The 26,928-nt window shown below is 37.4% G+C and overlaps 1 protein-coding gene across 1 annotated transcript in view; it reads left to right on the top strand.

Annotated features, from left to right (window-relative positions):
• Positions 1-26,928, top strand: part of LOC121954550 (ras and Rab interactor 2-like) — a 55,318-nt gene that overhangs the window by 11,905 nt on the left and 16,485 nt on the right. Inside the window, exons 3-7 of the mRNA XM_042502125.1 lie at positions 8,084-8,184; positions 10,048-10,258; positions 11,073-11,184; positions 16,235-16,307; positions 19,083-19,174. Coding sequence (XP_042358059.1) covers positions 8,084-8,184; positions 10,048-10,258; positions 11,073-11,184; positions 16,235-16,307; positions 19,083-19,174 — 589 coding nt within the window. The remainder of the gene's footprint in view (positions 1-8,083; positions 8,185-10,047; positions 10,259-11,072; positions 11,185-16,234; positions 16,308-19,082; positions 19,175-26,928) is intronic.

The following is a 26,928-nucleotide window of genomic DNA, read 5'->3' as shown; positions in this document are numbered from 1 at the left end:
AACTGCCATGCGCATTAGTTGCGTGCCTTTTTCTTAAACTTTGAGGGGCTGTCATCTGCAGGCTGCATTGCCATCAGTCTTAATTGCTGCCTCTTGTGCATTCATGCTGTGTAAACATGCATACCACTGCACAGCTACATATCATCTCCTCTACTTGATCATAATGGGTAATATGGTCAAAAACATTTTTCCCTCCTCCTATGTCTAAATAAAATAGAATGCCAACCCAGTCAGCAGATTTTTTTGTATCGTACGGTCCTGCAAACCATACCAAACATAGTGGTTACATTCAGACATTACATTTCAACAGTGCTGTGGGTAATGCGTGGTTATGTTTAGGCACACAATTTGGTTATGGGTAGGAAAAGATCATGTTTTTGGTTTAAAATACCTGGTTTGGGGGCACAGTCCCAGCTGGAAAAGGCAGCTTCTTTTGCCTAAAAACCACGGAAAACACAAAAATGACTCAGTAAATTACAACCGTTTATGTTGTTTGTTGGTCTCAAATTGTGAACTGGACCTTGATAGGCATCTCACCTCATGGCATCCACCTCCCCCTCCACCCCCCCGATGACAAATTTAGCCATACAATATATAACTTTAGAAACATAGATATGATATGTATGAAACATACAAACGTTAAATATCCACTTTTACAGAAATGCACAATGCCAACATTTTTTTTTTGTCTTGACTGAACTGAGAATGCAATCTCAACAGCATGACAATCTTCTAATCGCCATGGAGCTGAATTAACTCTTTGCTGACACAATGAGTGTATTTATATGGACATGAATAACCCATTTATGATTAGGTTTTTGGAGTTTTCAGTTTGTGAGTTTGAGCATGGAAACAGCATATTCTTTTTATGATAAACATGAATACATTAGCTGGAGTACTGTCAGTACTCTAATATCCCAAATATGATCATAACCAGGATAAACCTCAGCGGGTAATTCATGTCCATGTACAGCAGTTAGTGTCTACAATAGAAATGATAAGTGTTGCACATGTTTATACATGAACTGGTATCCCTATTTTATTGGGACACTCAGTGTAAAATAGTGTCACTACATCAATATATCCTCTTATTTGCTTAGGGTAACTCCAGGAAAATGTTGTTGCTTGTTGTTGTGGATATTTTTTAACACAATAAGTAACACATTTGGCAATGCATTAAACTGATATATTCTATTTAAAAAGAGCACAAGTAGTAAAGTATTATGGTATTAATTGCAAGCACTGAACAAACACATCACATATGGGAGACAAAAGAGTAAATAATTTAAATATAGTATCACATTGTACTGTATATCTGTAGTTCACTGTCTTAGCTGACGTAGCTTAGATTGCCAGTCTTTAGTGTGAAGAGTGTGTCATTGCTTATCTGCAGCCTGTAATAATTACAGGCCGGCCTTAAACACACATGGCCCTAAAGTGGAACCACACCTCACAGCAAGCGTGCCAAAAAGAGTAAAATAAAGGGAGGAACAGAGCTAATTATAGAAGACAGGGGTGAGTAAGTTCAAGAATCTTCCAGTACAGACCTCTCAAGATATAAAATGCTCCAATGGCACTGTCAGTACAAACTGTCATGAAGATTCTTACCTCATGAGGAATATTCCTAACATACCACAGAACATAAAACTGATAACTACGCTAACGTAAGCTAACACCATATAGAAAAGTTCATTTTGAGTGTACAAGGTGTCTGCAGTACCTTAAAACGTATCAAAATGTCATAGATTCAGTTTATAAATATTAAGCCTTTAATGTCATTCAAATAGTCTTAAATTTGAATTTGACAGCTTTTAATTTTCACAAACTTTCTATATGATTTATTAACCTAATATGTGTTTTACTTTGTAGTTGTACTTACCTTTTGGCAAAATGTAGATTAACTCACTCTGATAACCACATTCCTACCCACAATCCTACCTCTACAGGGGACCATATACTTCATACCTTTATATTTATCTGTAATGCTTGAATATGAAAAAAATGTTTTGTCCAAAAAAACAGTCTTAAATTTGATTAGAAATCATCTCAAAAAGTTCAGAAAGCATTAAATTTAAGTAACTGACACTCGTAGACACTCTGGTGTAGCTATCTAGTAGTTTTTTTTTTCTTTTATGATTGCTATTTAAAGCTTTTTAGAGTGGCCAATTTGCACAGATTGTCAGCAAATATACACAAACAGAAATTACTCATAAATATACAAATGCAGCATGAATATAATTAGTGCAGTTACATAACTAGTTCAGACACTGCTCTTCTCCGTGATTTTTAAAAGTATTAAAAAATAAATAAATGAATAAAAATCAGACAAGCGAAAAAAGGACAAACAAACAAATTAATAAAAAAGCATCAACAAAATGAAACAAAACCAAAACCAAATTCTAAATCAAAGGATCCGACATTTAGTCGATTGCAAAAATCATCAAATCATTACACTGTTACATTACTTATTTCTCCAAACATTGAATAAAAGGCTGCCCGAAGCCATCAAATAATTTCACCTCAACATCTATTAGTTTTTTAAAAAAAACGAGAAGTGTCGCACATTGCCCTTTTCTACCAGCATGGAACTGTGTTGCTCCAGTTCCCGCACCTAATGTTGAACCATCCAGAGCATTACGACCAAAAGCAAATTGTTTCAGAATCTGCAAATTTGGCTCTTAGCTGGAACCATAAAAAGGCAGGTTTTCCTTGAGTTGAAGTACAGAGCGTGACAAAATCAGTGGGTGTGTCGTATTATACAGTTTGGAAAGAGAAAATTGAGAAGCCAAGTGAAAAATCGAAAATAAGAGCTTGCAGTAGTCTCATGAATAGTTAGTCCATGCTTTTTTGGGGTAAAAACAAATATCAGTAATAGAAAAAAAGCTAACAAGTATTGAATGTGATACATGATTTTGCTTCCACTGTTTGCTTATGTCTTGCATTATGCATTGGCCTGTAAACAATTTTAAATTTATAGTACAAAGTGAGGTGCTATAATATCCCGACATTGTAACATATACATCACTGCAGCCATAGCAGTCATGAATATGGAGACAGTGTAACAGTTTTCCAGCTTCTTTCTTAATTCTGCCCTCTTTGGGATTCGGCCAGTCTCAATGCCAAGCACACATACTTTCCTCATGACGCCTGAAGGATGATTTTGTTAGTTAAAGGTGGTTTTATAGCATTCAGTGGGCACTTGACCTTGTGGAATTTTGTGCCACTGTATGCCATTTTGTATCAGTGGCACTCGGTTTTCCACTTAAAGTAACAACTCCGGCTTTTATATACTCACTGCATCTACTTTAATAAACATTTTTGCTCCTACAGCATGTTTTTTTACCCTATAGCTTGCAATCAGGGTTTTTTTTAGAGTTAAGCCTCAAGAACTCACTTTTTAAAATTTTTTTGAGTAGTATTTCAATATTTCCCAGCATAATAACACAATTAAGTACATGCAGTATCTGAGTATGTTTGGGTCAAAAAAAACCTTTAAATTTAGAATAAAATTAAATTAAATCTGACACATTCTCTGAGGAGGAGGGCAAATAAGAAAAAAAATCCAGTGCACAATGCAGACAGGTGTCAGGGGCTTCATTCAGAATGTCATTCTGTCTTTTTAAGTATTTGAAGTTGCAATCCTTAAATGTGCCAAATGTGGCAAATGAAATGAGTCAACATGTGTGATTTCCTTTGAAACAGCTGAGCCGATTGTTTCCTCGCCTTGCTCTTGCCGCTGATGTGATGTTACCCAACCTAGACATTGCCCAACTAGACAGATAACTGGGAAACGAAACAAATGATGGCAGTGTCGCACTGAAAAGAAACAGGGTTAATCCTGATTCCAGGGAAAAAATGCTTACAGTAAGACCACAGAGTAAACGCTGTCTGAACTTGTAAACTTTCTTGTTCTTTCTCGTTCAGCACACTGAGTCTGCTCATTACTCCCTGAAATGTTAAAATGACTGATGTGCTCACAAAAATGACCATGTCTCTGTTTTCAGGGCATTTTGCTTCACAATTGCAGCCAGCTCTAACTTCAGTGTCAAATATTTTGTGCTTCCTGTGGTGGCTTTGTTATAAAGAAATACACCATACATTTCGCCAGTTGGAAACTTTTGTGTTTTTTGTTTTTTTTCCAAATACAAACATGCAGTGGTCAAAACAAAAGGTCACACTGTCAAAATGCTTCACTCACTCTGTGATACACAAGTCTAAGCTGACCAAACTGTGGTTGATTGCTTTTACACAAAATGCATTCACTGACTACATAATTCAAAATCCATGAACTCCATGAACTGCAGGAAACATACTGAAATATATAGAAAACCTTAGCAGAATATTAACATTAAAAAATGATTAGACATTCATTGTATAAATAGTTTTGGTGGTTTAGAGAGTTTTAAAGGTGAGATTAACTGCTTGGCGAAGATTCATGTTCGTAATTCAGACTGTGTGAAAGAGTTTTGCTTTTTTATAGTACCGTAAGTATTGACCATTGCTTGTTAGCTATTGATAAAAAAGAAGAAATGTGTAGCAGCAGCAGTTGGATCTATTGCATTAGCAGTAAATGAATACAGCTCTGACATGGTGTAAAGACAATGAACAGGAAGGCTGATATAATTTCAAATAATACTGGACAACCAGTATGCCTCATTTCCTGTGAATCCCTTGTGCAACTTGAATCCAGAGATAGAACAGTGGACTCTGCCACAGTTAATAATGAAACTACCGCATAGAGAGGTCATTACAGTGTAATTACAGCATAGTTAAACCTGAAAAAATGCAGACTAAATATTATCAAGGATGTTGGGTGATTTTATGAGATTATATAACTTTAGATTATAGAGATTATAACTTTAAATCATTTCAAAGTACAAGAAAATACAAGATGCTGATAACGTAACATTTTGAAACCCTTTTTTCGATCGAGCTGTTAGATGAGGTCAGGGTGGCACACTGGTTGAGGCTGCTTAGTACATCTGTTAAAGCTCATTTCTGTATGCGAGTGACTGACTTCACCGTCATGTCAGAGCGTTCACACTGAGTGACTTGAAGGGCTGAGTAAGGGTCAAACGTGTAGCCGTGTGCGGCCTTTTTTAGAAAAGCTTGCTCAGAGCCTCAGGAGTAGTAAAGGGTAGAAACTTCACTGATTCAGCACAGCTTTAATAGAACTAACAGAGGGGTGAAGAGGAGGCCAGCAGCAGAGTTCATACAACTACAGCTGATGTGTTGTTTGAAATGGAGACCTCTGCTGGAAAGATGTGCTTGAGTTTACACGTGACCAGGAGATGCTGAGACATTTGCTAAATCTATATTTTGGTAGCAGATTCAAAAAAAGAGCAATTGTAATATCTTTCTGATTTTTTTTTTAATGTCTCTTTCTTTAACTCCGAAAGCCTTGCTGTGGCCAAGAAAGGCATCAATAACAGTGAGTTATAGACAACATTGAACTAATAACTCTCCATGGGCCTCATGCAAGAAACGACGAACGAACAAATTGTCTCATATTTTTGCTCCTATCCAGGATTTGAACATAAGAGAAAAACATCTTGTTTTCACAGGTCACAAATTGTTGTCCAATCCAACAAAAGTTTTGTATATTTTTTTTTTTTTTAAAAAAAAGCATGAATATAATTTAATCAAATTTAGAAAATATTTTAGAGTAATTATAATAACTGGATTGTTACATTTAAAAGCTAGGAACTTGGTGCATTGATCCCAATTACTGTAATTTCACTTAGTGTGCATCCCTCTGCTGACCAGAGCTGGAATGTAACTAAGTACATTTACTCGTAACTACTTTATGAATTTGTAGTTTGCATGGTTCCAGCTTCTCAGATATACTAAATGTATGAGGACTTGCTGCTTTTCCTTTATTTTAATTATTTTTGATTTATTAAAACCTTTTTGCGTGTGTACTTTTAATACTTCAGTACATTTCCCTGAAATCACATTTAGTTTGTTTAAGTTTATCCAACAAGTCAAGTCAAGTCAGTTTTATTTATAGAGCCCATTATCACAAAACATGGTTTGCCTCAGAGGGCTTTACAGTGTACGACATCCCTCTGCCCTTAGACCCTCACATCACCCAAGGAAAAACTCCCAAAAAAGAACCCCTGTAACGGGGAAAAAAAAGGAAGAAACCTCAGGAAGAGCGGCAGAGAATGATGAAGGATCCCTCTTCCAGGACGGACAGACGAGCAATAGATGTGGTAAATAGCAGTTAAAATACAATTATGACAAAAAGGAAAGAGAAAGAGAGAGTGGAAGAGAGGGGGAGAGATACATGGCAATAATGGAAACAGATGCGTGTCCTATTACATTAACAATAGGTGTGAAATTACTAAATGCACTCTATGATAATATTATGGGTGATAACAAGGAGCAGACATAATCCAAATGTTTCTTAACTGAAAGCCTGCAACCCAGAAACGCTGTGCAAAAAGACGTGGCTAATAACGTTGAAAACCCTGTTGACCTGCTGCAAGAGGAGAGTCGTGTCATGGTCACTGCATGCACTGTGGTGACGGCATCAGAATGTGGCAACTCCAATTGATCGCATTTTGCACACATTCCCAGGACTGTGACACAGACGCAGTGATAATCCATCGGTGCAGTGAAGAAGACAGAATGATCAGTTTATTATTGAATCATATTATTTTACAACAACAGCTAAATTAACCCTTAGGACCCAAATTAATATTAGACATACTTGCGTCTCTCTGCACACATACAGTATATGCTTTTCAACAAGTTAAGTTTAGTTTTTAACCAACATCAGTCCTAATTATGAGTATCAAATATTCATTACTTTTCAGATTTTTAACCCTTTAAATGCCAGGTTTTTGTCATGATACCACTATGTTTTTAAATTAAGAAAAACACAAAAATTTAATTATTTTCAATATACTTAATGCTAAGTAGATTATTTTGTTGATTATCACAGCCTGGGATATGTCAATGATAAGCAGAAACACTGAATTTTATATGTTATTATTTTTTATACAGTGTCAAATACACTCATGCCGTTCAGCACACAAAATGTACTTTTTAATATCAGGCTATAAAAAAAATATACATTAGTATGATCCAACTTTCATAGAGTTTATCTGTTAATAACCAACATCAGTCCCAATCATAAATATCAAATATTCACTGATTTTCAGAATTTTAACTCTTTAAAAGGTTTTTTTTCATGATGCCAGTATGATTCAAAATTAAATTTACTACATGCAAAGTAGATTTTCTTTTTTGGATTATCACAGCCTGGGATATGTCAATGATTAGCAGCAACACCGAACGTGACAATGCACCTAGTGGAAATAAGATGTATTTTCTCCATATGCCAAATGGAAAAATGACACCGTCAGGTGGAAAATAGTAAAAATTACAAATTCCAAAGCAAAAGCCCAGAATGACATCCATAAATAAGATAATGCATGTTTTAATGCTTTGATGGCTGTGAGATCAAAAATTGCAATTTGAATGGGTTTTAATGGAGCACTTTTGCACTTAACAGTCTGAATGTAACAATTTAGTTTCCACAGTGTATTTTAGACTTCTTACAGGAGCTTAGCTAGAAATTCCAAGATTAAAAGCCATATGCATAGAACAAAGCCAAAATGATAAAAAAAAAGAAAAAAAAGAATGAAAAGCGCATAAAAGGTGCAAAAACGGTCCTTAAGGGTTAAACTGAATGAAATTAATTCTCAGGTTCCATAAACTGTATGAAGTGAATTGTTTTTTATCCAAAAGTTCTAAGGTCAGCTTCACTGTGACATCATTATGTTCTGCAAAAACACTTTTCCAGCTATTAAGTCAGAAGGAGAGACATCTGCGCAGATACTAAATTGGTGACAGTAATCTTGGGTGTCCACCTTGAAACTGTGCCGACTGTAGGGATCTTCAGTGCTGCTGGGGGGAGGATGTGTGTGCAGGATCCATGTTTTTACAGACATGGATGTCAGCTGAAAGTACAACTTGATTGGTTCCCGGAGGCATACAACTATGAGCCGGTTGTATGCCTTTTAAAATCGAAATTTCTTAAAACGCATGTGTTTTTCTGTGTGTCTCTTTGCAGCTAATCGACTCATTTGCCTGGGAAATCGGCACACTGAAAAAGGAGATGGGTAAGAAGACTAAGCCTACAGAAGGAGGCCCAGAGACAGATACACTCCTTGGGTGAGCTCATCGTGTGTCCTTACACTATGTGTGTTAATATGTTTGTGTGTGCGTGTGTGTGTGTGTGTGTGTGTGTGTGTGTGTGTGTGTGTGTGTGTGTGTGTGTGTCAGTACATAGTTACTTATCTTTGTTCTAGCCAGTAGTGCCATTTTATTGAACTTAGTGCAGTTCCCAGTTGCTACCAGCAGAGGACACTCTTAAAAGGTTAATGTTGTGTTATGTGAAATGTGACAGCCACTCACTAACAGAAAGCTGTCAGTAAGCTATGTCAGGAATCAGTAGGTAGCATGACAAACTGATAAGCTGTCTGGAAACTGTTATGTATTGGTTGTCAAACTTAAGTCTCTAAATCCAGATAACGTGTTAAACTTTTAGAAAACTTAGATACCAGGTAATCCTCTGGTAAAAGGGCAACATTAGCTATCACAAAAAAAGAGAAAAAAATGTTTGTGTAAATATTGTCACGTAGATAGTTTCAGACCGGCTCACCTTTGTTGGAATGTTTGCTTTGCATTTCTGGTAACTATTTTCTTTCTGTGAAATTCAAGTAAGTACCTGTTACTTGTTGAGGAAGCGTGAAAGAGGCTGGGAGTATGAAGTCCCAGCGATTAATTCCAGTTAGTTATCAGTCACCAGATCAGTCATAGGCTGTCTGTCACTTGAAACATGATCATATTAGTGCTGACCACACATTTTAAAGTGTGTGCATGCTCGTATAGAGTGTGTGTGTGTGTGTTGTTTCGATTAGTTGATTGTCTAGGCTTAATGCAGATGTTCTATTGAATCACATCTGTATAAGTAGAGAGTATCCACCAACCACTGACTATGTATCAGTTTGGCTTATAATAAATATCATAACAACTTATTTAACATTCAAAGCTCATTCAGAACCTTTTTTCAGAGAAGAAGAGAATGAGAAGATGATTCTGTAGAACATTCTGTCATAGAACAGTGTTCTGTCATAGAGCAGAATGAAGAACTACACAGATACTACACTGAGCTGTGATCACCACTGTGTTCATTATCGTCAGAGAGGGAAGACATCAAGACATACGTTTCCTCAGCCTTGAACTTTTTAATTTTTTGAAGTGAACTTTGAACATTGAAGCTTCAACAGACTCACATCTGTCTGAACTTATTCTCCAACATTTATTTCAAACATTTTGAGGAGAAACTCTTAAGCGATATATGCTTGGTAAGTATCCTTAAGGCTGATTTTTACTCGCATCAAAAGCGTTTTGTGGTGCGTCAAACAGCTCTGCTTTACTGACAATGGGAAAACAGTCTATTGCATATTTTTTGCAAGTTTACCCATGTGCATACGCTAATTTTTGTGGGAAAGGGTGTATGTGTGCCTCTGTAGCCACCATGTCTTTTGGTGAAATAAGTCATTATGTATGGTGTGTCTAATTTTAGTTAGTTCCAGCGATGTTAAGTCTGTCACAAGCTTAAAATAAATACCAAACATTTAGCGCTCTTTCTCAGAGGAATTTCTGTCATCCTGCAAAAAATAAACTCATTATTAATGGAGGTTTTTTAAAATCCTACTGAAGGTAGACATCCTTTCAATGTTTGCTTCAACATTCAGTGGTGATATATGAAATAACATTACAGGGATTTCATATTTCATTCAAGATTCAGGAAGGTTTATCATCATCCCAAAACATGAGGTTCATGAGAGGGAACAAAACTAAGTACTATGGTCCTGGTAAAGCAACAATAAAATAGGACACTAAATTCTAAAACAAGCAGAAACAACAAATGACTACAATTAAATAAAACAATAATTAAGGATTAGCGAGGGTAAAAGTAAACAGTGCAAATGCATTGATGTCATTCATAACTGTTTAATCTGTTTTCAGAATGGGTGAAGAGGTGGGAGGTCTCTTCCTGCAGGCCTCTCCTCGGGCTGGGATCGGATCAGGGCTGTCTGGGGCCAGAGATTCGGGCTACGACTCTCTTCATCGGCGGCTCAGTGTTCTGGACAGACTGGTGCACACACACGCTGTGTGGCTACAGCTGGGCCTAAGCCACCAGGATGCCACACAGATCCTGCAGAGCCAACCCACTGGGGTAAGAGAACATCAGCTACTGTGACTCAAACTGTCCACACTGTTGACTTTAAGCTTCCATTTTGGTTTAAACGTTTAACCTCCAAACAGACAGGCAGACACAATTTCAACACTTCCTCTGTGTAATTCATACAACATCAACTGCTGCCTCCAAAAGAAATGCTCCCAGTCCATTCACCTTTAAAGTGATAGTTTGGGATTTTTGAAGTTGGGCTGTTTGAGATACTTATGTATCGTTATTGTAGTACAGACAATAGCTGGAGGTCGGCCTGCTCCAGGTTTGCAGGTCTAAGTGGACGCTGCATTTAGAGTATTTTCACCACTTTACTTGAAATCACACAGCCCTTTGAGTATTTGATATGAATGATTAAGACTGATGTTGGTTAAAAATTAACTCAACAAAAGACCATAATCTTATAAATGCACATTATTTATTCAAGCTTGATTTTGAAAAGTGCATTTTTTTTGCGCAGAGCTATACAATTGTGTTTAATATGAAAGTGGGCCCTAAGGGTTAAAGCCTTACTTCTTATCAAAGAGTGTAACACTGTAAATAATGTGCTTCATCTGCAGTTTGTGGTTTTAATGACAGTCACAGCTCCACAATTGTGATTCAAAAATTGAGAGACATGATAAAACCTTTTCCCAGCTGAGCCCCACCCTCTCTGAAACAGTGGGAAGTGCACAGAAAAAAACACTGTGACTGTAATCTCTCAGAGGACAGTTAGTAAGGAACACTTCATAAAGACTGACGCAGGTCTTTAGTGAATGGTGAGTATGTGTTTTGATTGGACGTTTCCTCTCCTGGCCTGCAGACATTTGTGGTGAGGAAGTCCACCAGCCTGCAGAGGAAGGTAATATCTCTCCGCATGAACAAAGACTCCGCAGTTCCCGTCAAAGACTTCCCCGTCAAGGAGAGCCAGTACAGTAAGCATCTGAAAACCTTGGTTGTTTATACCTTTTAAATGCATGAAGCTGTCAGTCAGATTTCTCCGCCTCCAGCATTAGAAAGTGGAATGAAATGAATGAGGTTATCACGGGAAATACCACCTCTGCCCAGTGGCAAAATATGCGTGTTTTTTCCAGGGGCTTGTTGGCAACAACAAAAAATGGTCTCAGTTCCTCAGCTGGAATTACCGGGCTGCTGTAGTTATGCAGCCTAGATTTTGCACAGCGCACTTGAGTAGTCCCATTTAGTGTGTGCAAATATCTGCAATTATCACACAGGTCTATATCATCCTGACCTATATTCAATATAAATACAGAATACATGTGTGTAGTTTTTAATGGACTTCAGGTGCAACCCACAGAAGACAATCCACAAGTGTGTTACCATGATCCACAAAACTCACACTATACATGAACATATCTTTTGTTTTGTGTTGTGTCATGTCCATAAAATAACAGAGCAATTTGCTAAATATGCATAACGTCATGTGTGTTTCACCACAACAAATACATACACACTTGTTGGAACATGTTAAACAGGCTTTGCACATTTGTGGATCAATGTGCAAAGCCTATAAATGATTGAATTCCAGATTTGATGGGTTGTATATGTGGAAATTGGATTTACAAAGAAGAATTTTGCAAATAAAATCAATATGTCAAAAAAAGTGTTGTTCTAATTGCTGAAGCTGACAGCAACTAAAACAACCTCATAAGGAATAACTAATGTAGGTTAAAAAATGTAAACTGCAGCAGCTAAGATTTGCTCAAAGTACCTGAAGTTATACCACAGTCAAGCCATTCAGAATGCGAATAGTTTGTAAAAGCATCATAAGCAGTTAGTTCAGGTGTACATTATTGGCACTCTTTGATTTTATTGCATTGATCCTTTGTTGTCTGTACAGTATTTCCCCCAAGGCTTTGTTCCTTAGTAAAAGGGTTATCTCATCAGATTTTTAGACTCTTCAGCATGCTGCATCTCTGTGAGGTCTTTCCTGACATGGAGACTTCTTCCGCTTCCGTCATTCCATCCAAACTAGTACTTTCTCTGTGCTGTTCTATTTTCAGTCACCTGAAAAACAGGGATTTTCCTGAGGCTTTGACCAAACATCCCACTGCTCTGAATGTGTATTGTCTTGTTCTACCTGTGTGTGCTGACACTGCAGCACCACACTGGAATTTCCAAATACTTACCTAATGAAAGTATGCACAGCATATGAAACACCGCCCACTGCAGCCTTTACTCCCCCTTCCCCTTTTTTCTCTGACTAGTGTCAAAAAGTGTAGACTGAAGAGTCTGTAATGTCTCATCACCAGAAGAGAACAATACACAAACACAAAAGAGACAATGATTTCATTGAGAGGTGCTTTATTCAGCACCTGTTAGTTTGTGTAATAAGTCGACGTCACTTTCAACAGAAACAAACAATCATGTAACTGCTTTTTTTGCCTCTGGTCCACGAGCCCATTGCATTGATGCAGCAGACATACCGACAAAGAGGGCTCAAAGAAAGATACAAAGCGCTGGCAAAAAGTTGCACCTGGCTCAGCCTTTGTCAGAAATGAATGCATTGTCTTCTCGCAAGGTACTTTGTTATCAATCACACATGCACACTTGCAAGCCCACATCCTGGTTTACCCCGAATAAAACTATAGTCCCTGTATTATCTTTAAGGAAATGTCAGTACCTCTCAGTATTATTAGCCACTTTGTTCTGTTTTTGTCATCTGATAAACCTTCAGATATTTTGGATCTATTACTTATTATCGATGTTCTTGTAGGCCATCATCTCACTGGCATCTGAAACAACTAATTTCTCAAACACATAACTATTGCTGTTTTTTGTTGTTGTTTTTTGTAAACGACTGCAGTTAATCTAAGGATAATCAGATTACCTTGAAGAAGACTAACGTCCCTGCACATCTACATTTCTTTTTCCAGAATTTCAGACTTTTCAGTTCGATCCAAACCAAAACTACAGCTGTGAAACCGCCAGATTTTGAGCCAAACCAAACAGCCAAACCTAGATCGGCCAAAAAGAGGTGTTCTCAGTCTGGATCAAATTGAACTATAGTTTGGTTCGTTGTTATTTTGAAAACTTTTTTGTGATTGTTCAGACTTTCAGGAAGTTCCTACTATTGTTATAAGAGTAATAGTGTCTGTGTACTGTGTAGAGAGTGTGGTAGAGAGACAAAGACAGATTAGGGTTGGATATGCTCAGGGCAGAAAGATATTACTGATCAGAGCACACGAGAAATTTTAAGTAAATCTAAGGATTTGGTTTCAGTTTGTGCGTGACTAAACACTGCAGCTCCTCAAGACTCAAGTTAAGTTTCAGTGACTTGCTTCTCAACTACTTGGTAAAGTGAAGGAGAGAGAAATGCATAGCAGCATTCATACAATTACAAGTAATAGAAATATGACTAATAATAATAATATTAGCAGCTGACATTAAGTAGGACCAAGGCAGCAAGCACAACAATAATACAAGAGAAACCTGCTAGACGAGAAAGGACAAAAGTTCCAGGGAAGATGCCTAGTTGTTAGTAAACGGATATGAATGTTTGCAAATAAAGAGAGAGGATGAGAAAGGAGCTCAGCTGATCAAGGGAAATACCTAGGGAGTCAAGACCTATAGCAGCATAAGTAGGGGACGGTTCAGAGCCCACCTGAGCCAGCCCTTACAATAAGCGTTATCAAAATTACATTAAAAAGCCTTTATTAAAGTGGCTAAATTATTAATGATTTTCATTTTTTTGGGAGTGCCTGGATTTCTTTCCTATCTATTCTGTTGGTTCCTGTTTTCCATGAGCATCCATAGAAGTTTTAGACCTACGTTTGATTACAACGTACAGAGCAGCCAGTCATCTCTCTATTTTCCTGTGTTCACATTTGTTTAGTATCACCACAGAAGCAAAAACCACATGCCAAACTGTGTGCGACTACACATAGTGTCTAATATGTTGCAATATCAAAACCTTGACACAAGTTTCCTAACAGTAAATTACATCATTGAATTTAAGAGCTGTTGTTGACTGTAAACTGACTTATATCACCTTGTTCATCTTGTATTTGACCGGATATGAAAATACATTACAGAGTACAATACATTCTGAGAATTAAACGTCATTTATAGCACAAGTATTGAAAACTGTCAGTTGACACTTCTCAGATTCTCGTGCAGTATTATTTAGTAGTTTTTTGATTGTATGTTGCCAGATCAAAATAAGAAGAATAAATCTTTCACTTATAAAAGTCAATATTTCAACAAGACTGAGTGTTGTAATTAGAGCTTCGGGGACATCTGAGATACATGAGGACAGTTCGAAGCTGTGGGCCTTCTGCCATCCACACACATGTTTGAATTTAACCCACTTCCTTTTCTTTCCAAAGTGTAAACATGTATTGTTCTCTTGCTCTTTCTGCATTCTTCCTATTAAACCATTTGTTTAGTCCTTTGGATTCTGATATATTCTCAAGACATAACTGCAACAGATTCAGTTTTAGTGAATGATAGTCTCATAAATACTCCTTTACTTTAACAATCTCTCACCATCTTTCTCTTAAACACACAGGCAGTTATGAACATGCACAAATGCCTGTTTTGTATATTTATTCTCAGATTTTATTCAGTTCCGTGCCAGAAGCCTTGACTGTAAGCTGCTGTAAAATTGTGTCAATTTATGAGTGAAGAAAGTTCTCTCTACAGTGTTTTATAGATAGGACACATGCAAAAGTTTTCCTTCTCCCAAGTGTTTGCACTATCTGTTTTCCAGGAAAGTGTTCTCTCACAAATCCCACAGTTTGAGTGGAGAAGGTGGTTACTCCCACAGTCATTCTTGTTGGGATTTGTTGCCATTATTAATATGACACCTGAAATGCCAGTCTTGTTCTTTTATCCTCTGTCAATCCAGGTTAATTAAGGGATTATAAAGAAGTTTTCATTGAATGCACTGGTTTATAACTTGGCTCTCGGTGTTGCACTCATCTTTCAACTTTGTCCTCTTTTCCCTTTGTCATTAAAATAAGTGCAAACATGAAGAATTAGCATGGATTTATATCTTAGGGTTACAGTTTTGATCACAGAATATCTTTGATCCAGATGAAATAAAGTATTAAAGGTTAATGCAGAGTTCCGCTTGACAGTCTGTAGAACTAAACTTTTAGAACACATGGTTAATATTGGAGACGTTTTTGACCAAACATTGTTTTTATGGTTCTGTGCCAGCAGTAGGCCAAGCCCAAGGCATTGTGTTTTCACGTTGTTCATACTTCCATACACACGTCTGTTTACAGACACACCTTGAGGGAATTTCTTCAAATTTGGCACAAATGTTTACTTGGACTAAAGGACGAACTGATTCTATTTTGTCGGTTGAAGGTCAAAGATCAAGGTCACGATAACCTCATCTGTCTTATTCTTGTAAACATGATATCTCAAGAACACCATGAGTGGTTTTTTTTCAGATTTGGAACAAACTTTCATTTGGACTAAGGAAGAACTGATTAGATTTTGTTGGTCAAAGGTCAAGGTCACTACTACCTCATTTGTCTCATTCTTGTAAACATGATTTTTCAAGAACACCTTGAGAGTACTTTGTCACATTTGGCACATACATTCACTTGGACTAAAGGATGCCCTGATTATAGTTTGGTGGTCAAAGGTCAAGGTCACTTTGGCCTTGCATTTGCATAAGGTCAAAGGTCAACTTCACTGTGACATCATAATGATCTGCAAAAACACTTTTCTGGCCATTACTCATCATCTAACTCAGAAACAGAAGGGGAGGCATTTGGCCAAATACTGGATTGGTGATTCTAATCTTGGGTGTCCACCTTGAAACTCTGTTGACTGTAGAGATTTTCTGTGCTGCCGGAGGAAGATGTGTGTGAAGTATCCATGTTTTCACACACGGATGTAAACTGTGAGTGTAATTGAGTGGTGCGCAGAGGCATTGAGGTATGATTTTAGTTTTTAAATGGCTGACAGCTTTCTGTGTCTTGATCATGTTGTTCTGTGCTCCAACAGCTTTCTCTTTGGTGGGATCAGGCCTGAGCTTTGCTGACCTGTTCCGCCTTGTGGCTTTCTGCTGCATCAGCAGGTGAGTTAATCACTCCAAATTACTCATGATTACAAAAAGACATGCAAACCACAGTGATGTAATCAATGTTTCAACTATATGTTCAGCACACATACAGTATATTACACAAACCACTGTGTAGTCGAGATATTCAAACTGGAGTCGTGTGAGTTTAGATCCAGTGTGAACACTCAGACATGATATATACTGATATACATTAGAACAACTCCAGATCTCGCATGACAATTATCACAGTCTTCAGTATAAAAGTATCTTCAGTATAAAAGTAATCCAGTGATAGTTGTGTGTACGTCCATAGCTGCAGTGAAAGCAGGAACTCCTCGTAGCTAATTGAGCGTGCTTTAAATGGTGCTAATTTGCAAAAATGTTGCACTATCAATTTTTTTTACATTATTAAGGCTCAGAATGTCCCATGTATAAATACATCATTTTGTATATTAAAGAGGGCACTAAGTACAACATGTAAAACACATAATGTAAGTATATTGATGTATGAAATAAAATCAACTAAACTTCCATATTCATGCATTCCAAAATACTTACACCTTGTATGTTCATATACAGAATATAGACTTCTACATTTTACAGTGTTCATCCAATAGATTCATCTATTTATATCTATTTTATTTTGTGGTTAAAAATAGTCTAATTTTTGCTTAAATACAACTCAACAAAGCTACAAATCGCAGCAAATGCAAAGGAGGAAGTGTCATGTAAAAAAAATAAATAAAAAACACTCTGAAAATTTCCACCTATAACCTGCATCTAAACAAGGAAGCATAGATGCATTTTTAGATGGATACATGGTTAAAATAGAAATACGTGACTTGTGTATAACTGTTCCATTGCACATTGTGCAGCTTGTGCCAGAGAAGGAAAACTTTTTTTTTTTCCAAATTTGTCATATCTTTACTCATTGTTTTGTAGTTCAAACAGGGCATGAAAATGAGCCCATCTCATCACTGAAAGTAGTATTTGGATTTCATCATTTTAACTGGAGACAGTAGGGTTTGCTCAGTACAGTCAGTGGACAAGCAGCAGATTATTGAAATTATACCTACCAATCAGGGCTTGAAGCTTACTTTTTTTCCTTTTGTTTTTTTGGTTTACTATGGAGCACATGTGCTCCTAAGATCAAAGAATGTAAGAGCACATAAAGAACATTTAAGGTACAATAAGAATGTGTTGAATAATGTGTTCCCTTTATCATGAGAAACAAGAAGACATTTATGCAAATGATTTAACTTATTTTAAAATGATAAACTACACAAGGTGAATTGTTTCTGCTACAAACTTTGTTTATTTAATAATAATTTAATTATTTATTATTTAAACTAATTTAAACTTTTCAAGGGCTAAGGTTCATTTGTTGTCACAGCAAAACAAAGTACAGTTATAGTCCCTTTATGATACATTAGAAAAATTCCCAAATAAACCAACCAAACAAACAAAAAAACAAAAGAAAGCATTTCTGAAAAGAGATGTTAGCAGCAACAAAAGCACTGGTGAATTATCAGGGCAAATACTACGGCTAGCATCTTTCCAGTAAAAAGTCAACATGAAACATGATACAGTTTGCATATGCAGTACACAAGTATTTGTGGTGGTTTACAGAAGTGTAGACATGATACAAAAAAATCTTTGACCATGATGGCCAGTGTTAGTGTATAATTTTCAGTTTTTATTTAAGTGTATGAACTACCCTGCAGACTGGATTCTCTATAAACCTGACAGGGTGACAGCTGACTTGTGTGAATGGGTTCAACGTAGGTTAAAAAAGGATTGGCAGGCTTGGTTATATACACCTCCTGTATGAAATATCTGATACCCCATATAGCTGCGTTTTTCTGAACTATGACATCTGGTCAAGCGTTGCATCTCTAGTCTCACTTCCTCTTACACTCCTTGCAGTTCTCATAGACCTGAAGTTACATATAGTAACTACCTTTTCTATATTTCTTTTATTATTGCGATGGCAGCAAAGATTTTGTTATGACGGCCTGCAACAGCAGAATATAACGAGTGGAAGCACTCTCTGTCATATGCCATCCATGCTCCATTAACAAAGTGCATAAAGATAACAAAACAAAAATGTAGCAAAGTTCATGGGAGTTTCTCAACACATCTACCAGGTGTGAACACACCCTGATGTTCACTTACTGTCATACATGCTCCTAAATACATTTACTGTTCACACATTTCTATCTTTTTGTCCAAAATGCAAGTGAAATGCTCACACTATGAAGCCCTGCAAGTGGTATATAGCACAAGGACGGGTTTAGTGTTAGGAGCTTTTTTAAGATAATTATTATTAATCTTTAGATATGTATTTTGGTGCCCATACATGAGATAAACAGGGACTCACATGTGAAAAAAAAGAAAAAGAAGAGGTCAGAAACATAGCTCAGCATGTTAACTTGCACACTATTTACTTAAAATAGCTGAACAGCTGCAGTCATTTATCACAGGTAAAGTGTGCAAGAGAGATTCTTCCTTTCACAGATTTGTAGGTAAAATGTTCAGCTTTGAACACTCTGATTTGTTTGAGGCCTTTGGAAAGCTTGTAAAAGGCTGACGGGGAGGAGAGCAGCACACATTCCCCTCGGGGCCGTGTGGTTGAATATGTACCACACACTGGGGCCACGCCACGCTCCACTTTTCCAACACAGTGAATCACACACTTGTTGGAATAGGCTTTCGATCCCGCCCTCTTTCACTCAGTTTTCCATTTCTGTGTTGACCAGGTTTTTCACTCGAGCTTTTCTCTTTTCTTAGGGACGTGTTGCCCTTCACTCTGAAGCTTCCAGAAGCCATCGCTTCGGCCAGAACATCTGCTGAACTTGAGGAGGTTGCTAAACTTGGAGCAGGTTTGTTTAGAAATTTGAATACACATTTGGGGAACAGGCATGCAGTTTGGGAAATCTGTGAACTGATGGCAGCAGGCATGTAAATGCACGCCATTAGATGTACATAGAGTAGTAGGACAGAGAGATGTGTTAAAATCACCAGAGAGAAAAGATTACTGTGTAATGCATGAAAAGATTGTGTGCAGACTTTCTCTGTGAGTTGTTTTTATTTTAACCTTTAGGGCCCCCTTTAATATTACGCACACTCATATTGCTCAGAATGGGCTTTTCAAAATCAAGCTTTAAAAAATATTATACGTTAAAATGTTTTCATACTTTTATTAAGTAAATATTTTTAACCAAATCAGTCCCGATCATAAATAACAAATATTTATTTTAACCCTTCGATTGCCAGGATTTTGTCATGATGCCACTATGTTTTTAAATGGAAAAAAAAACACACAAACAAAAAAAGAATATTTTCAATATACTACATGCAAAGTAGTTTTTTTTTATGATGACAGCCTGGGATATGTCATTGATTTGCAGCAATATGACTGTGACATTGAACCTAGTGGAAATAGCATGTATTTTCTCCATATGCCAAATATTGTAAAAAAAAAAAAATTTAAAAAAATCATCAAATGAAAAATAGTAAAAATGACAAATTCCAAGGCGAAAGCCCAGAATGACACCCAGAATTAAAACAATGCATGTTTTTATGCTTTGATGGCTGTGGGATCAAAAATGTCAGTTTGAATGGGTTTCAATTTACATTTTTGCACTTAACAATAGGATGTCACATTTTAGTTTCCTGGGTGTATTTTAGACTTTTTGTAGGAGCTGAACTGGAAATTCCAAGATTAAACAAAAATACACAATCTTATCAAAATGTATGCCATATGCATAAACACAGCCAAAATTATATTAAAAAAAAGAAGAATGAAAAGCGCGTAAAATGCACCAAACAGTCCTTAACGTGTAAATCTCCCTTAATGCATCACTTGAGAGAAACAATCAATTATTAGTGATATTGCATCAGTTATTTGCAGTCAAACTCATTTGTGTATTTCCCGCAGCCTCTTGCTGATTCAGAAAAGTGTTTTCCTCCATCCCACATCTGTTGTGTGTAAAAAAAATAAAAAAAACGTTCCTCAGGCTTGACACTCGTAAAGCTCATCTCCACCACATTCCCCCCTTCTCCGAGGATTAACTGACATGGCAGTGCTAAATGACTCACACCCTCCCTCCCCCAGATCAGTGCTGCTCAGCTGGGCCTGGACTCAGGCGGGAGCTGGAGGCCTCTGGAGCTTTTTCCTCCCTCCCAGCTGTGGATTCTGGCGATTGGGTTGCATTGATCGCATCATGAATTGCACATCCTTTGCAACCACTTTCTGCTCCATCTGAAGGTCCAATTCACTAAAGATGTTGGGCCAGTGATGTTGTTACAGGACAAATACAGCCATAGAGCTTTGCAGCTGAGTACAACTCGCCCTTTTTTGCATCTGATGCAATTTTCCATGCTGCACAGAATAAATGTTGCCTATTATGCCAAGAACACTGAGGGCAGAACCATGGCAGTGAGAGACGAAATTAAATTTCAGACCACACGCTTCAGGACCTGACAAGAAAGTAAAGAGATATTCCTGCGAACTTCAGGCAAGGAATTTAAACATGACAGACACACACCATGTACAGGAGTTAAAATCGCTGTCTGTCAGTGTTGTCAAGAGTTTTCAAGCACTGTAAATGAAGATGCTGGAATTTGCTGTTCTTAGTTACCAACTTTATGTAGACCAGGCATGTCAAACCGGTCCACAGGGGGGCCGGTGTGGCTGCAGGTTTTGTTTCCAACCAAGTAGCAGCACACCAGACTTGACTCATTTAATCAACTGAACCCAGCGTCAGTGAAGGTATTGGTTTTTGCTGTTCTTACTTGCCAACTTTATGTACACCAGGCATGCCAAACCGGCCCCCCTGTGGACCAGTTTGACATGCCTGATGTAGACATTAATCATTTCACTGTAACAGCATTGAGTAATTGCATTCAGTGCTGTTTTTGCAGCAAGGCTCATTTGCATACAAAAGGTCAATTTTGCGCCAGATTTTTGCATATGACCTAATTTAAATAGTTGCAAATAGCACAGGAGCACTGAGATGCTATTTGCCTGGCAGTGCATCCAGAAATGCATTTCACCCTTTGCAGTGAATTTGAGAATCACACCATTGCTTTTCATCTTATTTTTGCAGGTTTAGTGCACAATCCTCGTGTGAATTGGCCCATCAGAATGACCTTTGTGTCCATTAAGGCTCTACTGTGACTCAGCTCTGAGCCATCATGTTGACTGTAGGCTGACTCCCAGTGTCCCTTACCCTGACAGTCTCTGAGAGAGTTCCACATGATATACAATGGTTGGATGAGACTCTCTCTCTCTCTCTCTCTCTCTCTCTCTCTCTCTCTCTCTCTCTCTGTCTCTCTGTCTCTCTCTCTTATTCATTCACAAAAGGCTTCCTGTTTAGTGAGGTGACACAATGGTGGGTTTTGTGTGTCTATGAAGGCGCTTGAATAGTGGAGATAAAAGGTAGTAGCAACGTACATACGAGTGGCATTAATGGCTGGGGAAGGTATACTATTGACTGTGACGTCCTCACAGTGTCATATTACCTATTCTGTGGCTCTCCACCTGGAATAACAGTTTGCTTTAGGAAACAGTCTGTCTTTTGTGATGCCTTTTGAAAGCACATCTGTTCATTATGACGTTAATCTTATAAGCATGAGAAGCTTGACATAGCCGGTTGATGCAAACATGACCTATTAGCCAATCGAGAGGTCCTGTCACACGCCCCCACCAACTCCTTTTTATGACATTTCCAGAAACAAACCAGTATTTCTGCTGTTTTGTCAGGTTGTCATGATTTGATTAAAATATAATATATTTGTATTAATTGTATATAATTGTATTTGTGCTTGTATTTTACAAGCAACGCACAAGCAATCTAATCCTCTGGATAGGTACCAGGGCTGATAATGACCTTATTAAGTGGGTTAGCTGTCAGCCAGATGTGACTGATCTACGTTAAATACAGTTTCTTTGTTGCTGTTGTGTTAGCTTTATGACTTAAATTCATTCAGTGGCTGCAAGCTGCCAACAGTTTTCAGTTGCTGCATTTTGACTGAACAGGTGTGTTAAACATTTTTGCTACTTTAACATTTCTTAGAGCAATATCAGCAACGTAATAATGAAGTAGAAAATATAAAGCAATGTGTAAATTTACAACAGCCTGAACAGTGGAATAACTTTTTTTTCAGGCATTTTTCCCTGTAGTCCTCCACAAAATTAACTAGGAAAATACAAATTACCAGACTTATCATCATTAATGTGCCGTTATTATGGCCACAAGAGTCAAAAGCTCGAGAAGAGGCTAGTGAGTGGACATTTAGATTATCTGTCCAGTGTCAAGTGTCAACTCAACTGCTGCCTATTCAAATACAGATGATACAATAACAATGATAATAATAAAAATAATAAAAATGTCCACTCGCTAGCCTCTTCTCGAGCGTCTGCCTCTTGTAATAGTAATACTGATAATAACAATAACAACAACAACAACAACAACAACAACAATAATAAACTTTATTAATAGAGCACTTTTCACACACTTTTACAGTAAAAAAAGTGCAACACAAAAAAACTAGATAAGACAATCAAAAGACAGCAATTTAAAAAGCAAAATCAACAGCAACAATAATAAACTTTATTAATAGAGCACTTTTCACACACTTTTACAGTAAAAAAAGTGCAACACAAAAAAACTAGATAAGACAATCAAAAGACATCAAGGTAAAAAGTACAATAACAGTAAAAATAAGAGAATTGGTGTAAAATAATGAATACATTATAAGTTACATTAAATAGAAGCCAGACTAAATAAATAGGTGTTCAGTTGTTGTTTAAAAATGTTCAAAATTCCTGGCTCCAGTCTCAATATTTAATACATTTTGATGGAACCGAAACTCACATGAGACAACTAAAAATGACAGATAGGATGAAGTGACATGTTGACAGTGCTGCTTGCAGAGTGAATTTGCAGTTAGGATGCTGTATTTACGGCATCGTTTATGGTGTTTATTGCCAACTGCATGCAATCCATTTACCATATATAGCAACCTCTCAGTTCTTCTCAATCTTAAATTTGAAGAAGATGATGATTTGAAAAAGATGTTTCCTGTTATTATACGATTTAGGGTTGGTTATAATGGAAGGTAAAAAGGTTAGAGAAATGGGTTTGCATTTGAAAAGTCCTGGTTCCAGTCTAATTTTTTTCCGCTGTTGAGAAGAGATTGATAAAACTTCACACTGCTCTGCTGCACCTTTGTCTCATTCCCTGGAAGTCAGAGGTTACAGATGATTCCCAAAATCTACCATAAACAATCTGCACAAACAATTACAAAGATAATCCATCACAAAGCTACACAAATGGAGCCTGTGAGGAACAATGAATTTAACAGTGATCTGTTTATAGTCAATCTGAACAATCTGCTAAGTGAAACTGACAGCCACATATCAGTAAAGATTATTAACCTGTCAAGAGCTGCTACAAGTTCTCCATATCTGACCTTTGAGACAACACTTGTTGCGTTTTATCACTCGACTCAAGTTTTGCCACTTGGTAATCAAAGTCAAGTCTACAGCCCACATCGGCATGTAATTAGTACATGTTTGTTTGATCCACCTATTTTCTGTAATTTCTGCATAGGACCAGTCAGTAATTAAATTTTTGAAATATTCCCAGCTGTATGAGAACAAAGTTCCTGACTTAATGTGCGATCAGTGTGTGTATTTCTGGCTCCAGTTTAGCTGTCATATATCCCTACAAGCTGCCCTTGGCTTAACCTTGAGTTTCCCAGTTTTTACATCAAACACACCAAACCACATTCCTCTAAGCTTCCTTGTGAACAAAGTATGTGGGTGTGTGTGTGTGTGTGTGTGTGTGTGTGTGTGCGTGTGCGTGTGCGTGTGTGTGTGCGTGTGTGCATGCACGTGCATGTGTTTGAACACTGTACAGCACATTTTGCTGTGCTTTGCAAATTCTTGTGTGAACATGCCATGTATGACTGACTTATCAAATTAATTCCACAAAAATAGAAGTGTGAAGAAAAACAGATTTTGAAATGTCATCAAAAGAATGGATATGATGGTTTAATATTGACAACAATAATAAGAATCAGAGCATGGAAGAGAGGAAAAAAAGGGAGAAGATACTAATAAAAGAGAGTAAACAAGAGTAGACTGGGAGGGAAATAGGAAAAACGTGTCTCAGTGTGTTACACAGAGAGAAAAACAGAGACAGAGAAACGGACCACGCAACTTCAATGGAAAGGGAGGGAAGGAGGCGGGAATACTAAGCTAACAGCCCGCCCACACACACACATTAGCAGGAGTGAGTCATAACAGAGTCAGTCGAGTTTCAGCTTGCGCCAACTCAGTGGTGTGTCCTCTGCAAAACTATCAGAACTTTACAGAAACTGAGATCAGCAGCTTGTCTGTGTGTAACTGAGCTTCGGGATCACAGTGAGTATTGTTGCCTTCTCTCGGCTCTGTAGTTGTGTGAAGGAGCTGCTCTGTGTCTGGTACTAGTATTCCTCTTGCGGTATTGTTTCCTCTGGTGTGTGTCTGCTTTGTTTTGCTCTGTCTGGTTCTGTCCAAAGGTTCAACAAATTGGTGTGTTACAGCAGTTTAGTGCAGTTTTTCTGTTTTTGTGAGCTGAAAAAACTCGCTGACAGACTGAGTCTCTATGGACCTGCAGAAGTAAACAGCAGTCATGGAGCACAAAGGAGCATTTAGAGGTTTTTTGAGGTTGTTTGTAATTGCAGGACTTGTATTGAGTCATTGGGAGTGGATGAGTGGAATAATTGAAGTTGGCTTAAGTTAAGTATTTTTCAACACACATATATTTTTTTGCTGCCAAGCGTAAAGGAATTGGACCATATAAGAAAACAAAAGATATAGCCTCTTTTCCTCATAATTTTAAAATCACGAAGCAATTCATAACTTATTTTCTTTTGCTGTTGAAACCAAACACTTGCATATGCTAATTAATTCATCTGAATTATACAGAGCTACTATCAGGTTTCCCATGATTGTAGAAAACCTGGAAAAGTCGTGGATTTCCACAATGTTGTTTTCCTGGCCTGGAAATGTCATGGAAATAAGTACAGTCCTTTAAAGTTTTGGAAAAGTCTGAGAATTTTGTTTTGAGGAATGAAATTTTCAACAGTGATCATCAATTGATTAACTATCATGTAACATAATAGTGAATTTGTTTTCTCCAGCTGTTTCTCTGATATGTTTTGATCCATGATGCTTTATTTACCTTTCAGATACATTTATTCACTTTCTCCAAGCGTTCCGTCTCTCACACGTATGCCAGCTGGAATTACATTTAAATAGTTTAATCTTATACTCTTGACACTGGGCAAGTAAGGGAAGAAAAATAATAATGTGACAGTGTTATTTAACATGTAGGGTTATGAATTCCAAAGTTTCAGTCTCAAGTTTCAGACAGTGTCTCAGGTTACTTTATTTGTACCCTAAGGTAGATTTGGTTTGCAGTATATAGTGCAAGGCAAGCATTCAACACAGTTGTCAGACACCGCAGACAACATAAAGGATAAAAGCATGATAAAAAGATACTAGATAAAGGATAAAAAGATAACATTTAAAAAGGATAAAACAATTTTAAGTGTCCCAGTGCTAATCAAAATGTTAAATATGTAATAAATACCAATAATCACACTACCCAAAAAAACAAACCTTTAAAAAAAACAAAACAATCAGGCAATCTCACTACTGATCTGTAAAAAAACTGCAGTAGTTCAAAGGTATGGAGCATTATTATTATATTTTTTTGTTTGTATGTTTTGTTTTTTAAACAAATCAACCAACATGTCAACCAAGCCATGGAAATGTTGTCATGGGTCCCTGAAAAGTCATGGAAAAGTTTTGATTTTTGTCCATAAAAACGTGTGAGAGCCCTGTACTGTATGCATCAATATTTGTTTGAACCTAAATCCCTAACTGTAACTTGGCAAAATCTGACCATGACAAAAACGGGACAGACTAAAGGTGCCAAGTAATATTTCCCTGTAATATAATAAAGAAGATAAACTTAGAGGTGAATTAAGATGTGAGGTGTGTAAGCAAGTGATATCAGTGGTGTCCATGTGGATGTGTGTGAATAATGCAGTGCAAGCTGTTATGAAGTAAAAAGTTGAACAAAAGGCTGAGTAAAGCAAAAGGGTTTGGCAAGGAGGATAGAGCGAGTCACACTGGGAGCCGGAGCTTTATATCCTGTGAGGTCGATGCAGCACACACAAACCAGCAGAGTAAGCAGGGGCCGGCAGAATATGAGGGAAAATAATTTTGTGGCATTTGCTGTAGCTTTGGCCCAGTCTGAATCTGCAGTAAGAGGCTGCTAGAACGCTACAGGGTGAAAGATTTGAACTCGTCTGTTTCTAGTCGCTGTAATTGACATTCCTAGGTGATGCCATCATATATGAGTAAATGTGGTCATCGGAGCTGGTTTCAGACAAAGCTGTCAACAATAGTGACCCCTTGTTTTGGTGCTGTGAGCCAGACTGGTCTTATTAGCATGATTTAAGAGGATGGAACACGTTTGAATGTAGGTTCTTGCATGCTCTGACGCAGACTGTACATCGGGGCTAATTCACTGTATTAAATGAATTAGGCTATAGTTATGTATTTTACAGTGTT

Source organism: Plectropomus leopardus, chromosome 15 (assembly GCF_008729295.1).
Source record: "Plectropomus leopardus isolate mb chromosome 15, YSFRI_Pleo_2.0, whole genome shotgun sequence".
NCBI classification, from domain to species: Eukaryota; Metazoa; Chordata; class Actinopteri; order Perciformes; family Serranidae; genus Plectropomus; species Plectropomus leopardus.
Note: the sequence above shows the minus strand (reverse complement) of the source record. Positions and strands in the feature narration are given on the sequence as shown.